General features: G+C 40.2%; 1 protein-coding gene across 1 annotated transcript; it reads right to left on the bottom strand.

The window, feature by feature from the left end:
- Window positions 1-53: 53 nt before the first annotated feature.
- LOC114249444 (protein 4.1) lies at window positions 54-16,818 on the bottom strand. Its single transcript, XM_028183029.2, has 8 exons — window positions 16,369-16,818; window positions 8,280-8,399; window positions 4,823-4,970; window positions 3,990-4,106; window positions 2,970-3,153; window positions 2,270-2,407; window positions 1,476-1,661; window positions 54-1,034 (listed from the first exon to the last, which is right to left on the bottom strand). Exons 2-8 carry the CDS (start codon window positions 8,394-8,396, stop codon window positions 926-928), a joined length of 999 nt encoding a protein of 332 aa, XP_028038830.2. The 5' UTR covers window positions 8,397-8,399; window positions 16,369-16,818; the 3' UTR covers window positions 54-925.
- Window positions 16,819-18,664: the final 1,846 nt, after the last annotated feature.

Raw genomic sequence — 18,664 nt, 5'->3', positions numbered from 1 at the left:
TTCGCAGGTTCACCTGAGCTGACGAGAGAAAAAATAGAAATAAAACACGTCACTATCTGTCCGCAGATTTTAATGTAATTATCATAAAATAAATCTTAAATTTCATAAATAAACTATTACAGTAATTTATTTATTGACTTATAATAATAATGGCACTTGCGTTCTAAACATTACAATGCTATTTATATAAGCAGCTTACAATTTAAATCTTAAAAGCTAAAATTTGATGAGCACTAGGAGCAAGAAGCAGTAGAAGCAGAGGAAGTTGATTCTGCGACGTCGGTACTTGAAGGGGCAGAGCGCCCGCCGGCGCCGCACCCACTAACTACACTGTGCTGAGCGCTCATCAAAATAACAATAACAAAGTATCTACTCAAGTCTGCTTCCAGACGCTTTATAGTTTTATTTGTAGGTATAACGACAAAGGGAAGATCTTCCACCGAGCGGCTGATATTGCTCGGTAGACCGACGGTCCGAATGTTGTTCAGAACTTGTACATATGCAAGCTTATCTTGAAAATGTTGTAAGCGATTTTTTTGTTTTTTTTCGTTTCCCTTGTAGGCAGACGAGCACACGGCCCACCTGATGGTGAGTGGTTACCGTCGCCCATGGGCTTCAGCAATGCCAGGGGCAGAGCCAAGCCGCTGCCTACCAGATTCAGGCGTCTGTCAAATATCTTGTGTTCTGTGTTGGCTATCGTCACATATTCATTTCCGACGATGTTCGCAAGTTTGTACGATGGCCGCCTTGAGCCGTCGTGAGCCGTCGTGAACTACCTCTCAGCAAAAGGCACAGACAGTACCGAAGCAACTGGAACATCTCTCGTCTTAAAACATTGTGGACATGTACATACAAAACGAGCAATAAACTTTCACTCAAATGGATCTCTGTCCAGGAGCCAGCATGCAGTCGAACAGGTTCAGCATCAGGAGGTCAGGTGTGGTGGGCGCGCCCGCAGCTGGCGGAGCGTGCGGCGGCAGGACGGAGAGCCCCAGGCTCCGTGCCGACCCGGGACAGACACCGGAGCCTCTCGTCTGTAACACGAATATAGTATTAATAGTGTTATTCATTGATGATGAAAGGCCGAGACCGATGTAAATAGAAAGATTTGATTCGAGCCGTACACCCCAGCAGATGGTAATAAGGAAGAAGAAGAAGATTGTTATTACTGGTGGCAGGACCTCTTGTGAGTCCGCGTGGGTAGGTACCACCAACCTGCCTATTTCTGCCGTGAAGCAGTAATGCGTTTGAAGGGTAGGGCAGCCGTTGTGACTATACTGAGTCCTTAGAACTTATATCTTAAGGTGGGTAGCGCATTTACGTTATGTATGTCTACGGGCTCCAGTAACCACTTAACACCAGGTGGGCTAAGAGCTTAAATACTAATATTCTTATTGTCATGGGCGACGCTTGCTTTCCAGTTAGTATATCGTCGAACTGTAAGCTTAAAATATCGAACACTCCAAGCCTCGTACCTAAAAAATATGTGATGCTCCACGCTGCACTTCCACAGCTTCTTGCAAGCTCTCGTCGAAGGCAGCTTGAAGCTCACGTCCGTCTCGAACTCGTCGAACTCGCTGGCCCGCAGCTTCAGTGTAAACGAGCGCTTGTTGTAGCTCATCTTTATTATCTTCGGCCACGGGAAGCGGCTCAGCACCACGCTGCGGATTTCACATCATCACATTTGCAGGCTCGCGACCCTGACCAGGCGCCGGGCCGTCGTCAGCCCTTCACACGTCTGCAACCCTTCTGGAGGTTGAGGAAATTAAGTTGTTGAAATTAAACAAACCGAGAGTGTCATGGACCCCCCGCTCCTTTATGTACAGATCTGATCCTAACTGTGGAGACCTGGGAAATGTGGACTAGTTTTTTTCAACACACATCAAACAATTTTGGTTGCGATGAATGGTCAGGGCTATGAGGTGTAGCCGCGGGGCGGGGCGCGGAATTGCTCCACTCCTGAAGGCCGGGCCTCTGGTGTCGCTGGCGCGTATTTGTGTGTTTGTCAGCAATAAGAAAACAAAAAATGTTTATTGTTTTTAGCGTAAAATGAATGTGAATGTGCACTTTTTGGCATGTGAGGTGTACGAGTCATGTATCGTACAGAATACGCGCGTGCCATATACGATACATGACTCGTACATGAGGTGTGAGGTGTAAGGCGTGAGATGTGAGGTATGAGGCGTGAGATGTGAGGTGTGAGGTGTGAGGTGTGAGACGTGAGACGTGAGGTGTGAGACGTGAGGTGTGAGGTGTGTAGTGTCGGTACCCTTCGTTGCAGAGCGCGAGTCCCGCGGCGGAGAGAGCGAGCGTGACGTCACGCGCGGCGTGCGTGTGCGCGCCGTACAGCGGCAGGCGCGCGGCGCTCGCCAGGTACTGCAGCTCCGCCTCCGCAGGACTCATGCCCCTGCCGACCGACAGCCGATCAACCGACCGCTCGTTCATACCAAATATTTGGGACACAATAATATATTAGTGCAATTAGATTAGTGTCTTCCTCTTGAAGGTTCTTGGTTACTTTGGTCATGTTACTCGGCGGCCAACAAGCAGCATGGTAAAATTGATTTGGTTGGCAAGGTAGAAGGGAAATGACCCGCCGGCCGGCCACCAAACCGTTGGTCAGATCAGGTAACTGCGCTCACTGGACTCTCTGTTGCGACCGCCTTGAGAGGAACCGAAAACAGAAGGATAGTACAAAGAAGCTGATAGAACAAAGAACCGCGAAGGGCTTTCAGGGACAAGACCTTTAACAATGAAGTATGCGACTAAGAAGAAGATTAGTGTCATCTCATTAGTGTCAGTATGAGTTGTAAACTTCATATTGAGCAAAATGTAAAGAGTGGTGAGTGTTGAGAAGACGGCTGATAGAAGAGATAAAAAAATTAGCTGTGCCGACCCCACCTAGTGCGATAAGGAGGAGACAAAGAAGAAGAAGTAAGTTTTGGCATCAGCAAACCACGGAGCCGTACCTGTGTTTCAGGTAGAGGGCGTGCACGTTATCCTGCAGGGCGGAGCGCGCGAGAGGCGCGGGCGGGGGCAGGGTGGCTGCCAGCAGCGCCCCGCACTGACACCCCGCCCCGTGGTCGCCCGCCGCCGCCTGCAGCTCGTACGAGCTCAGCAGCGCCAGGGTGATGGACGAGCACGGCAGCCGACCTTCGGACGTTCAGGACGCTTAGAACTGAAGAGCACTTCTTCGTCACCCGTACCGGCACACACACACTCTAGCCCAATACAACACACACGCACACACAGGCACACTACAAGTAATGCATAATTACAGTTCAATGAGACTAAGTCCTCATGTCTCAAGGTAGACAACGATTCACAGCGCATTGGGCTCCGTTAGCTACTCAACACCAGGAGAGTCGTGAGGCTCGCTCCTCCGCACACCTATACCAATCACAATCCTTAGAAAAAATCTAATATTTCCAGCTACGCGCGGACGGATAGCTCACAGGCTCAACCTGAGAGAATTTGCTAACACTAGCCCTAGCATGAGCTTCGCCGAATCTATCACTGGACTGGAATGGCGACCCACTGAGAAGATCCGGCAAGAAAACAATCGGTTGTGTCTATGGGAAAATGATTCCTATTACTTCTGCGGCTCATGAAAACTGAATACAATATAGTAAATTGTTTGTGTTATCATAACTTCACTTTCCCCGCTTCTTACTTACAGACAGCTTGCGAAGTTCAATCGGCCATCAATACTCTCCGCCACTAAGTGCCAGTTCTATGGATACTTATTTGTAGATTGCTTTTTTTCCCTACCTATGCTGATAGCCTTGAGAGGCTATTTCAGCGTAACCTTAACTAGTAGGTGACATCGACTGCTTTCCATTCCATCGGGAATGTAGTTGTCGGCGGCCACGAAAAGAGGGTTCTCGTGTCGTGCCGCTTTATCGAAATGGATAGATTGGTGTTAATTTTTTATTGAAATCAACTGTCAAAATTAGCTTTAGGTAAATTAGTTTTACATGAAATCATACCTTCGGCAATATCCTTCTTGACGGCCAAACCGATTTGGTATCTGGACACTTCATCCTCCAGCGCCGTGGGTTCAGGGGGATAGAATTTAACAGCAAACATTACTTCCCAGGGTTCATCTGTTTAATTTTTCGAAGGTCACTGGTCATCTTTCGGTTAGTCTGTCAGCAACTTTAATATATTCGCAGTAAAAACAAAGGCTAGACAGATGAAGAGGCGGAATTCGCAACTAGACGTCCTGTTTGCCCAGTCTATTCAGACTTCTGATCTAATTCTTAATCTTAACAACATTGGAAAGACCAGAGCTAACTCTTCAAACTTTGCGTTGTGCCCGAAAACTGCAATGTGGTACTACGCTAGTCCCATACAACAGTTATTAAAACAGCTAATTTAAGAAAATAGCGTCTTAAAGTGACATAAGGTCCTAAAACTTTGCTATACGGTTCCAAAACCCACCTCAATGCTACAATTCCACCACACAGTACTACATTTACGCAGAAAACAGATTTGCTTCATAGTAATATCAAACTTGTGGTAGCTTACTGGTGGTAGGACCTCTTGTGAGTTCGCACGGATAGGTATCACCGCCCCGCCTATTTCTGCCGTGAAACAGTAATGCGTTTCGGTTTGAAAGGCGGGGCGTTGTAACTATACTGAGACCTTAGAACTGATATCTCAAGGTGGGTGGCGCATTTACGTCGTAGATGTCTATGGGCTCCAGTAACCACTTAACACCAGGTGGGCTGTGAGCTCGTCCACACAACTGAACAATAAAAAAATAAAAAAATAAACAACATACAGAACGAGCTTGTTGGCGTAATTGTCTCAAACTTACTTCTAAAAGTCTTGGACAGTCGCTTGTTGAGATCGACCCACACCCTGGGGTCCCCTCGCTGGAGGTGCAGAAGTCCAAAGTAATCTTTCTCTGCGACGTCAAGGTCCTCGCAGATTCTGTCTAGCAGGTCTTCACCGCGGGCTTTCCGCTGGAACATTGGTTGAGTAGATTGAGTTATTAGGCGATGGGATTTTGTAGATAATACTCTTATTGGCCACGCCATTGTGAAAATACAGATCGACAAATAAAATATGATTTTTGGTATTTGTAAATCTAAATTTTAGTCTATATATTTAAAATAATGAATCTTATCCCACATATTTAGGGTCAGCATAGACCTTTAAAGTAGGGGTCAGCGCAGTCTTATTGACTTTGACATTGGAATTTGACACGAGCTGTCCAATGACCTGCCCAACGAGCTGCCTGCCTGACGCCAACGCTCCCTGGATTTTTCTCCTTTAACCATGTCTCCATGTCAATGTCCGTAGTGAGGCGCTTTTTTTTTGCTCTTTTAGTACATATGTTTTTTGGTTTCATTCTTCCATTTAAGATATTGTTACGTCGGTAAGAGTAAAGCCATCTATCGCCAAATAGTCGAACGAATATCGAAGGATCTAGTAGTATCTACAACGCTCAAGAAGTACAACGTCATCTATTGTCAGATAGCGGATTCTACTACTAGAGATGTGTGGAATATTCTCGATAATTCTAGGGATGAGGTATCGACTGTAAAAGCGTTGTAGAGATGGCACGCAGTCAGTCAGTAATCGAACTACTCGAAGCGAAACAGCGAACGGAACACCTGAAGCGAAGCCTAAGAAGTGAATTGAGAGTTTTAAAGTGTTTGTTGAGTGTTTTAAGTGCTATAAGTGTTGAATACAATTTTTAAGTTGTACTTTGGTGAAATTATATTTATCCCGAACCCCAGCGCGTAGCAATAGTAAACATTTACACTAAATATCAAATTATCAAAAAGATTAAGACTTCAATTTAACATTATATTTCAAAGTCAGTGGGCATAAGCTCACATTATGACGTCTATACGCTCTAGTAAATATTACAGTACATACATCAGTTCATGTACAATCAAAGCAATGAAAATGTATGCGTAATTATTAATACAAAGTGGAAGGAATATTTAATGTCTTCAGTAAATCATAAAGTTGTTTCTCGGGCACGACATTGTATTAGGATTGTAAAACCAAAATAATCCGACACAGGACCGGCTGCAAGTTGTTATTGAGACGGGAATCGGGAAGTAAGTGCGTGGATACTATTTCAGAAACAGACACAACGATCTATATATCTCTATAGAGACGCGCCGTCTAATTTTTCCAATTGATTGGGAGATATCATTTTAATCTTATTAGTGAAAATTATTATCACATAAACGATTTTCTTAGGGACGACATTCAAAATAAATGATTTTTTTAATTATTTGTTGAATCATGGATGAACGAAAGGTAAATTATATAATATTATATCTTGCACTGCACTAAAATTCGCATGTCAAATAATGACTTATGTAATAACTCATTTTCACTATGCTTAGTGAATAAATGATTTCTTTCTTTCTTTATATATTGCTTCTTTAAAATTGGCATACTACTATTCTCCTTCTTCTCAATCATGGCACTCTTGATTTAGTAATCGTGGTAGTCTATGTAGTGTTAGAGGGAGCAGACTTGAAGCGTCTCAAAATGTCCCACCATTTCTCCCTGCTCGAGGCAATTCTGGTGGATTCATTTAGGGGACCTCCTACTGTACTTTTGAGTTGGTCGGTCCACCGCATTGGTGTTCTTACTAATATTAGAATTCTTCAATTATATTGTTATACCGGTTAACCCATCTCCACTTCACGGCAGAAATGAAAATAATAGAAGATTTTATACAAATTCTAAATCTGTGACAAATTTAAATAAATCACTGAGCTTACGTATTCCTACAAGCAACGTAACTCGCTAGGGTATTGTGTAACACGGATATAACCGAACCAGATATATCGACGAGACTTCTCTAAATAAAAGTAAACTTTAAATAATAGTAAACTAAATTAAGTTAAATTAAATAAATAGTATAAATAGCAAATTGTAACAGCTCTCTGTAATATCCACTAATGTTTATCCAGCTCGCGGACGTGGGTGGAACAATCGTAAAATACCCGTAAAAGATCCTAAAGTAAGTCTACTAAAAACTGTGGTGTGCTCTTTAAAAACACTACATTGAAACACAATATATTGATCACGATCGAGTCAATTTGTTCATTACCGACATGCCCATCGATCACCAGTTTTAGTAGATCTCGTAAGCTGGCGAAATAAACCCATTAATGTTCTCGCCGGAACTTCTCAGTGTGTCGCGATTTCGATCCGGTGGTAAACTCAGCCAAGCACTACTCTTGTCAGGGCCAGTCATAGCAATTTTTCCTAGGTTAAACCCCGTGAGCTGTCTTACCAAGCCGTGAGCAGTTAGTATAGCTTCTTATGATACCGGCGATTAGGCAAAGGGAGAAAAAATAAAAACTGGTGTGACTATTTTTCATTTTTTGACGCTAGTGCTTCGGAATGAATTAGAAAATCATTGAACAGACACATTGTGTAGGTTCGTAAGGTTTTTAAAATTCTTCATGTATTAATTAATATAAGTTGATCAAAGAAGTGACTAACAATGTTTTATTATTCGAAATGAGCTTACGATTGTTAGTGCACAGTGAAACCCGAGCACAGGCCGGTCAGATAATGGGTTAAGTATGAAAATACTCATTTGCTAAAACCATTCGCACACCACTAATCTTCGCTGATATTACTGAGGCTGTTCAGAGATGGCACAACAAGCGGACGAAGTGTCGTGTCGTGCAACCTCTTTGACTGGCTATAAGACCTACCACGACTAGACACAGACTAAGACAGACACTTGACAGGAATTCAAAAATAAAGAGAGAAATGGAACGAGGGCGGACGTGACTAACGGCAGGCAGTACTTTTTTGGATTTCAAAAAAGACGAACACGAACCAGACGACAAGGAACGAATTGACCGTTCTCATATAAGACGACAAAAGAACTAACCGATCGTTCACGAAGTTTAAAATCAATCGGATAAGCCAAGTAATTTTTCCCCTACCTAATCGTTGGTAGCCTAAGGGGTTATTCCAACTTCACGAGAACCGGTGGATGGTGGGTGAGCTCACGGGCTCAACCCGAGAGAATCGCTAACACTAGTCCTCGCTAGAGCAGTGCTTCGCTGAATCGATCTGACGAGAAAATCACTGGGTTGTGCAAATGGGTTAATTCGCACGTCGAACTTTTCATCGGAGGCCATGAGTTCGACGAGGACAGCCATGTGAGCGCACAGAGAAGACACAACCATTAATTTTATACGAGTCTTCGAAACTCATCAAGATATTGATTGAGGCACTACGAAGTCTGCCGGGTCAACTAGTTCGTAAATAATACTCACGTGTACTTCGATGGTGATATGTTCACCGTCGAGGAGTTCCACCCGCACTCTTCGCACCCCCCTCACCGCCTTCTCTTCGCCGTCGTCAAAGGCTAACCTCCGCATACTCTCGCGCATTCTCTGAAATAATCGTTTAGAGACATGAGTACTATCAAATGATAATCACTACATAGTATAAAACAAAGTCGCTTTCTCTGTCCCTATATCTGTCTGTCCCTATGTATGCTTAAATCTTTAAAATTACGCAACGGATTTTGATGCGGTTTTTTTTAATAGATAGAATGATTGAAGAGGAATGTTTATATGTATAATAACATCCATGAAATAGTGGAGAAATCAATAATAAACTACGGTTTCCGAAGCGAAGCGAGGGCGGGTCGCTAATATAATTATAAACCTTACAAATGTAACAAAGAAGCTGCATTTACTTTATTAATTTGTATTTGGACATGGCTGCGTTTAAAACTTCCCAAAATCAATGCGAGGTCTCTTGGAAGAAAATACTTTGTGATTTAAAGTGGACGGAATTCGGTTTTTTGTTATTTTTGTTTGTTTTCGATCACAAAAAAAAGAATATAGGAAACCTTTTATACCAAAGAAAGATACTGTTATAGTAACCGGCAAACTTCTTGAGCAAATGACCTTGACTGCGCAGAACCGAATTTTAGATCACTTTGGTGATGAGGGTGAGGCGCGACGGCAGGGGAAATCGTATCGAGCGCGTTATTGGTAGATCAGTCGAACCTTGCGCCCCGCACCGCGCCCTCGTTCCGCTTGCTCCCAAAAGTACGCTTGCGTACAGTAAAAAGTCTATCGTTATTAATCGTTAAGTTATTTGTTATAATTGCTTGTTGACTTTGTTGCCATTACTATATATTGAGTGTTTGTTGATTTTTTATAAAAATACACTATGCCGCGACAGACTGGTGTAGTATTCAAAAGAAAGGGTAGAAAAATTGCTTACGACATATATTGCTTCATTATAAAACAGGGGAAGAATGATATGGAAAAAGTAAAACAGACTTCGGAAGCAAGAAAAACATCAGTGAGTACTGTTAGGTGCATTATTAACGAAGCTAAAGGCTCTGGCTTGCTCGCCGTGTTTCGGACTCCGGGTAAGAAAAGATCAGGGAAGAAGAAAGTTACCGGAATGGACAGTTTCGTTCAATCTGTAATAAAAAGATGTAATCATAATAACTACATAACAAGCAGCGAAACTCCGTATCATAGAAAGGCTTCGAAAAATTTAAAGAAGATATAAATTTTAAAGGCTCGCAATGAAGCTTACGACGAATTATGAAAGAGCTAGGCTTCAGATGGAAAAAAAAAACAGAAAGTAATAGGAAGCTGGTAATTGAAAAAAGTAACAATCGATTACTACGAATCGAATATCTTCAAAAAATAATTAATTATAGACAAAAAAGAAGACCGAACCGAACGAGTTGTAAACTACACCGATGAGCCCTATGTCGACTCATCACGATGATAGCGACTCGGGTGATGAAAACAGTGATGATGATGATGGTCAAGATTATGATAACGAAAAAAAAAATACAAATACCAGCTTCGCTTCAACTGAACCAAGACCTGGCAACAGCTCTAGTTTTGACTTAATAGAAGGAATATCTATTTTACCCCAAGATTAAACTATTACAATTATTAACCTATATTTTTTGTTGATGTTCTAATAAATATATAAATAAATACATATGTTGATTTTAATAATTTAATAGCATTATGACGCAGAGTAAATAATGTTTTTGCATGTGAGTGTACCATGCGCGAACTTACCCCCACTACGTCGACAAATACTCAAGAAGTTTGCCGGCTATTATAACGAGGAACCTTTTTACACTAACGCGAGTGGAGCCGCGCCTAAAAATCAGTGATAAATATCATGATTATGACAACCCAAACGTAATTTGTTTTTTTTATTGCTTATATGAGTGGACGAGCTCACAGCCCACCTGGTGTTAAGTGGTTACTGGAGCCCATAGACATCTACAACGTAAATGCGCCACCCACCTTAAGATATAAGTTCTAAGGTCTCAGTATAGTTACAACGGCTACCAAACCCTTCAGACCCACCTTTCAATTTGTGTCTTATTGCTTTGGGGTCGTGCTCAATCATGATGATTGAATTGATGATGGGAAGCCTACAGCTACACCAGGAGCAACCACATGTCACCCTGACCCTCTTATAACCGTACTCCGTACGTGCGAGTTTCTCGCCCGACTTGCGCAGGTAGTAAATGTATTCGCGAAACAGTTCTGTCAGGCCTGTTTCAGCAGTGGAACCGATAGCAAACTACTCTTCTAGCTTGGCCTGACCTCACCCACCTGTCCTGGTCACACTAGGAAGACTTCCGAGTCACCAGTAATTCTCCATAAAAAAAAACTAAAAATCTATATTAAGATTTCTGATTTCTGATTTTTTTAAGCTTTAGAGCTTTTATAAAGTCAATAAATGTTGGTCATGATTGTCGCGTTCCTACTAAAGTGTAATAATGGATTGAACAAATTATTGCAGGCTTCGTGCTATGTCTAAATCAGTTCCTTAGCCTCGTGGTTGCAGGGCTGACAAATATACGGTTTAATTTAATATACGCATATCTTCTTATCATTTTTCCAGCATACGGTCCATTGATCTTGATTGGCTACCGGAGCTAATCAATATCTCGAATTGGACATCCACCATTCGTCTTGAATCATGAGCTGGAAACCCTACTATAAGATTTTCAAGGCCACTTGATTCGAAACACACACTGAACCCACACTCAATAAAGATTATTATGACATTGTACTATAATTTTGCATACATCATGATAAGAAGTGAAATGGGGATCCTCCAGATAATTCTATGTCTCACACAGCATCACAGGTAGAGGGGAGGGGCGAAGGGGGCTTAGAAATGAGCGCTGTTTGAAACATCCAACATAATTGACAGCGTTAGTTGAGTCGCTCTTTGTCTTTCCATCAAATTTAATTCCTTATTTTCACTTAACAGTCTCTTAAAAGGCAACAAATGTTTTATTAATGACTAGCTCACCCGGCAGACTTCGTAGTGCCTCAATCGATAAATAAAAGACCTAAACTTTTGTATAAAATAAACTTAAAACAAACAAAAGGAATCCGTCCGACGGGGGATACATCAAAGGGAAAACAAAATGTTATTATATTTTTATTTAATTCCGAGCATTTTCATGTTTATCTACCATTTAAACCTTCTCTGGACTTCCACAAATAATTCAAGATTAGCCAAATCGGTCCAGCCGTTCTCGAGTTTTAGCGAGACTAATTAACAGCAATTCATTTTTATATATATATATATCTTATACCTTTAAACGGGGAGCAATTCTTGTATATTAATATATATATATAATCTGAATCTCGGAAACGGCTCCAACGATTTTCATAAAATTTAGTATACCGCCTGTATACTAAATTTTTTTTAATTTTTTCGGGGGCGATTAATCGATCTAGCTACGATTTATTTTCAGAAAATGTTGTTTTATTCGTGTTTTCAATAATCAACTCTTCCCGACATCTATTGGCGAATAATAATGCAATTTTTCTTATTTGAGGGCAACTAACCGCTTTAAAGACTCAACATTATCAAAAAAAAAAACTTCATCGTCTAGTAGCTTTAAATAGGACGACATTGTTCCTCTGGAGAATACAAAGAGAGTATTATTTAAAAGGCCGCGCCCAACATAAGATGGCATCCCTAATCACAAAGCTTTCTCTGTGATTGTCAGAGCGTGTCAGACGGCGATAGGGCGCGCTCTGAACCGCTTTACTGATTAGAAACAGCGGTTAGTTCTTGACCTTTACGAGAAAATCAGTAGGTATCGTTTTGCGAAGATATCACGTGTCCTAAGCATGACCGAAAGAAACGGTTGGTCAGGTGTGGAGAAAGATATTACGTCATCTTTAGTTACATAAAGATGTCTATTAGCCCCCGTAGGGGTACGATTATACGAACCCTCTGATTATTGGTCGCAGTCGTTAGTTAGCAATTGCGGGGACGTATCATATCGCATAGCAGTCTTGAAACCTGGCTTGAATGAGGACATGTCATAGCACTGAGGAAACACCGTAGAAGGAAGTTCATTCCAGATCCGCATGATTAGGGGCACTAGACTTGACTAGACATCTTTGGAAACGCACTGTCGATGAGCGTGTTGCTGATAGAAAGTGCAATAGAAAGGAGAGGTAAAAGTATCATCTTAAAAAAAAGATTATAAATTTTCAGGAAATCTCAACACCAATCTGAAGAATCGTGGAACTGATCCAGCCTTTTCGGAGACTTATGGGAACATACATACATTGACTTTTAAACATATATAGAAATTATACGCACGCTCCTACTGTTTCTGATGGTGAATACATCACAGGATCAAAGTGGAATCAAAGGTCGGTCAGTCCCCTGTACCGGGTTTGTAACCTGTCCGGTTGACCATAATAATAATAATAAGCCTTTATTGCTGTTTTACTTACTAATTACTAACTTAATAAATTACTTAATAATAAATTAAATTTAAAAGCAACTTATAATCAAGTATTCCGTTCGGCGTTCGGTATGGTTTTCAAAACAGCTTGTCTTTCGACAAAGACCTCCTCTAAGATTGCCAATATTCTCTATTTTTGGCCATTCGACTCCAATGCGGAGCAGCTACACTCTTTATTTTATCTTCCCAACGTTTTAGCTGTCTTTCTTTTTTTCTTCAGTCATCCCGTGGGTACCACCATGACCATAATAGGCGAACTGCAAACGAAGAGTCTGTGTTTTCCAACCCAACTTTCTTCAAAAGCAGTAAACTTCGCCACTTGACTCATCGACCTTTGTACAGAGTGAGTTTAATTAGCTATTACTGGACGTAATTACCGTGATGAGTCGGAATCTTAAGATCTCTTTAGTGGCTTCTTCAAAAGACTGTCTTATTGTTCGTTTATGTGAGCTTAATTGTGTGTCGGTTACATTCGACTCTTTTTCCTACTTAAGCTGGTCTTTGGAGGCTATGCCAGCGTAACCGAGCTAGTAGATGAGCTCACGGGGCTCTAATCAGAGGACGTTGCTAACATTAGCCCTAGTAAGGGCGGTGCTTCGCAGAATCTACCACCGGATCGGAAACGTGACCCACTGAGAAGATCCGGCGAGAAATTCAGTAGGCTCAGAATACATACATTTTCTGTATTCTGAGTCAGAAGGTTTATTGGACACGATTTAATAATACCTATACCTATAAAACGCCCCAATCTTATTCATTTTATGTGGTCGCAAACTTTTGTTGTCCGTTTTTTTTCTACGTGTATATGAAATTCACGGGGCTCAAACCGAACTGTTGCTAACACTGGTTTTAGCAAGAGCAGTGCTTCGCAGAATCTACCACCGGATCGGAAACGCGATCCACTGAGAAGATCCGGCGAGAAACTCCATGAAGAGGTTTATGTAAATGAAATATATTTAGTCCTCTTCGTCTTTCTTCAAAGCGAGTTTTAGATGATGATAAACGGTCTATCAGCTCTCGACCCGGAAGTCAGCGGGCACGATCAAGTCGTGTGTAGCGTAGTGTAACCGAGGGTCATTGGTGTCTTCCGACGCGAAACACACTTCGCTGACAGAAATGAAGACATTAGTAGATGAAGGGGATATGATACAATTTGTTAATTTTGAGAAAACGGGCAACAAATTTTTGTCACTTTTTTTATTTATTTTTTTATTGCCCTTGTAGGCAGACGAGCCGGCCCACCTGATGGTGAGTGGTTACCGTTGCCCATGGACTTCAGCAATGCCAGGGGCATAGCCAAACCGCTGCCTACCGCACTTGTACCTTTTCTTCATAAATAAATTTTTCATCACATGCAATTTCTAAAAATAGCCTTTAAACACGGAGTTATAAGCTCTAATATGGTTTATAGGTAATTAACACCTTCAATACAATGTAAAAATTCAAAAATTTTAAAATCTTAACCTCTTCATTCACTTATGTTTTCGAATGTCCTACCTAATGTCAAACCTAGTGTTCATTTTACTCATGTCTACTGTAATTCTTTAAATGATCGCGATGTATTAACTTCATCACAGCCACGCAGTTCTTGAATCTTTCACTTCATCAACGAGGGTCAACTGGAAGAGAAAGCCTGCATGGCGTTAAGTTCGCCTTTGTACACGATTTTGTGCAATAAAGAATTTTCATACATTCATTCATTCAGTGTCGTAAGGCGTGCGTAAGGGTTAATATCAAATAATAAAATGAGAATAATTTAAAGAAAACTCTGACCTTTTGGCACTGACTGGAAATTATAAGCCGTGGCAGTCAGAAAAAAAAACCGTTTCACATTGACGGACTTCAGAAAGAGACGTGGCGTGTATGTTAAAGTCTTTAGATCGATTCGGGCGTAGTTAGTAGTAGCAATAGCCCCCTATAAGCTACCAAAGCTACCGTATCGTGAATCCGTACGGGTAGGTACCATCACCCTAACTATTTCTGCCGTGAAGCAGTAATGCGGTTCGGTGTGAAAGGTTAGGCAGCCGTTGTACTGTAAAAATTGAGACCTTAGAACTCATGTCTCAAGCTAGGTGGCAGCATTTACTCTGTAGATGTCTATGTGCTCCGTGAGTCACTTAACATCAGGTGGGCAGTGAGATCATTCATCCAAATAAGCAAAAAAAGAAAAGAAACTAACAGTGCATATCCAAATTCATATCAAATTTCTATACGGGTAAAAAGATCGTAGATTTAATTCTGTAAAACTTTTCTCGGTATTATGAACCCTGGATCTTGAATTCCGTGCATGCCTAGAGCATTCGTCACCGCCAAGGTTTCTTATAAATACTTTCGGCGATGTTCGGATGCGAAATCCAGGTACGAATCTATCTAAACTAGTGGTCCCGCAGTAGTCGAAATTCGACTATAATTAATTGAAATCATACGTTTGAACATTATTATGGTTCTATTGTCAAAGACTATTTACTATACTTCTATAATCAGAGATTTCGCCAAAACTACACTTTAGACAAATATTAACAAAGACAAACAATATTTAATCTATCCTCAATTTGACCATGAACTTTATGCAATAAGAAAAGTTTGACAATAAACAAATAGAATGCATGCGTGTGTGTGTCAAATAAATGGTAGTGTGAGTAATGTTTTCTTTATTGATTCAATGCATCTTTAATGCATTATTTAAAAAAAATATTAGCCTTGTGCACTCCTTCTCTATATTCTCTATAAGTATGGGAAATTTTATACTCCTCGGTCCGCGCAATTTTCGTAAAAAGGGATACACAGTTTTTACTTCACGTATAATAATATATAAGACATCAAACAGAGTAACCTGAATTGCACTCTGACTTCGTTGATATAAGCTACATTTTTATTTCACCGTCTGTACGTAACATAAGTAAAACAACAATTCGTACGTAACTAAATTGATTCTAGTTACCTGTATATCTAAACAATGTTTTAAATTTCCAATTTGTTCTAAAAATACTAGAGTTCTGTACAAAGAAAAATCATCTTTATCTTCTTTACGTTAAGTTTTAAATAGTCTGTTAGTTTTGAATAAATTGTTGCTCTTTTGAAAATGGTATTTAAGTTTTTTGTCTTAAAGTCCATATTGTAATTGCGCAGATTAGATTTCTGGATTATAATTAAGTATTTTGTTTTTTTTTTAGGTAGGTTCCCATGTTAGCGAGATATTGGTGGATTTACCTTACAGTGCTCCGACATGTTAAGGAAGAGCATTCTTATGAAGTTTTTGGAAACATTAGTTTTTATTATTATTTAAAAATAGTTTTATTTTTAAAATGTAGGTTAGTGTTTCTTTATAAAATTCATACTATTACCATTTTAATTTCTTATATTGCAAATCGTCTATAATGGTATGTGTGATTGAATTGTGATAATATTTGTATTATTATTATTACCACAAAATATAGTAAAATTGAGTATTGTGTCTGTGTAAACATTAAAATTTTATCAAGCTAGTTTAATTACTCTAATTTAGATAAATGTCTAGTACTTAGCCATTAAGTAAATTAATAAGTGTTACTTATTAAAGTATATATTTATATACTCACAACTTATTTTTCTTGAAATATTTTCGGAATTCCTTTGCCGATCTTAACTTTAAGTTTAAAATAAACATTCGGAGAATGTCATAATGTACTTAGCGACGCGGTCAACGCCTTTCCGAGTGGTCACACAACTTTACATTTAATTACCATAACACGCACGGTTTAAAAATAATATTAATCGAACTTAGTCCGTGAAATTTAAAAGTATATATAAAAAAAAAAAGATAAATACGGGTTTATACTCAAAACACAGTTAAACAGTTAAATTTCAAAGATTTAAACTAAAACGCTGTTTTTTAAAACCAATTTTATGGTGACTAAAAAGTAATTTATTGGTAGGTATCAGAAAGCGCGGCATATCACGCGTTTCGCTGGCCATAAACTGGTTTTTGTTGGTTAGACTAATCTTGGAGCGTGGCTTGCTCTTACTGCGAGCGAAGTTTGTTTCTCTCTGACATTTCTCGACCGCGAGAAAGAGACAAAGCCAGCTGTAGGTGTTTTCTTTTGTAGGAGAGCTTTAATGTGGATACTACGTTATTTTCTACTTAAAAACAATAAGTTAGGGTGGATATTTCAATGCATTGAATTGTTTTAGAGATCGTAACACTGCACGCGGGAAAATTTTGTGCAATTGATTAATAAATTATTTTGTGTGATCCAAATCACCGTAATTAGTGTTAAACACAGAATTAGGGTGGTTTATTGACGATTTATCTTTTTTTTTTATTGCTTAGATTGGTGGACGAGCTCACAGCCCACCTGGTGTTAAGTGGTTACTGGAGCCCATAGACATTTACGACGTAAATTCGCCACCCACCTTGAGATATCAGTTCTAAGGTCTGTGTATAGTTACAACGGCTACCCCGCCCTTCAAGCCGAAACGCATTAAGTACTGCTTCACAGCAGAAATAGGCGGGGTGGTGGTACATACCCGCGCGGACTCACAAGAGGTCCTACCACCAGTAAAGTTATCTTCATCTTATCTTCAGTTATCTTCATCTTTTCAAATAGTTTTGCATTGATTAAAAGTTATTTTACTGTTGGGCAGAGAAACTCAAACCCCTTTTGGTATAAAGTGGGCAACAGACACCTCAAATAAATGCCATCGGCGATGCCTTAATATGAATAAATGAAGACTTAATAAGTCATAAGTATCAGAGCCATAACGAGAGCCGTGAGCCATCAGCCATATGATAGTCGTACCACCAGTAAAATTATCAGTTCTGCGAGTTTCATTATTAGTTTTTTATACGATTTTCTATCTCACATTACGGTAAAACTATGACACTGTGGATCCTGATTTGAATGTTAAATGATTAACACACGTGTTGGCTGAGCTTTCTTCAATATTCTCGAATCGTCAGAATAAAAATTAATTTTACGGGTTATTCTACGGTTTTTATTAGTTTAAATTAATTTTTTTTTAAGTAAAACTTCTTTAAGCGCATGAGGGTAAAATTTTTACAGATGTAACGTCACGCAGGTATGCAACGGAAGTATCGAAAAAGAGCGAGAGAGCGATCGAGACCGATTGAGAGAGAGTAAGACAGGGCGAACGTAGCATGAAGTAACTAGCCATGGAGTGAGAGTAGGGAGCAAGCAAGTGAGAAAGATCGAGAGAAAAAGTGAGACAGAATACTCAGTTCCTACATACTTTACAACATACGTATAAAGTATTTTATTTTTAATACAGCGCCATCTGTGAGATGTTTTAATACTAACGTGTGTATGAAACCTCTTGTAGTGAATTTTAATTTAGGATATACGTGAAGTTAAAATATCAATTCACAGAGGGCGCTACCTCATACTATAGAAGGTGACTTACAATTATTTACTAATGACAAAATTTTACTAATAATAGACTTAGACATTTAGGATAATTGTATATTAATTTTTGAAGGTTTCACTTCTAACACGTTTTTTTTTTTTATGATTGAAGGATTACTGGTGGCCCGGAGGCCTTTCCAGTTTCACCAGGACAGGTGGGCGAGCAAAGGCTCAGCCAGGAGGGGTGGGATTTGCTAACAGCTACCCGAGCGCCGCCGAAGGAGACCTAACAGCTCAAGAGCAGCTGCTTCGCGAATGAATCTACTACCGGATCGGAATCGCGACCCGCTGAGAAGATCCGGCGAGAAACTCAGCGAGCTGATTCATGGGTTAGGTTGCACGGCGAACTCTTTGTCGAGTTCGACGAGTACGGTTACCGGGGTCCCTAAGCCTACTCCTAGTGTTAGAGCTGAAGGCGTCTAATGCAAAGGTTATTGGATCTGATGGATCCGTAAGGACGTGTCTAGGGCGT

Source organism: Bombyx mandarina, chromosome 20 (genome assembly GCF_030267445.1).
Source record: "Bombyx mandarina strain Sakado chromosome 20, ASM3026744v2".
In the NCBI taxonomy this organism is placed as follows: Eukaryota; Metazoa; Arthropoda; class Insecta; order Lepidoptera; family Bombycidae; genus Bombyx; species Bombyx mandarina.
This window is presented reverse-complemented; position numbering and strand designations above follow the sequence as displayed.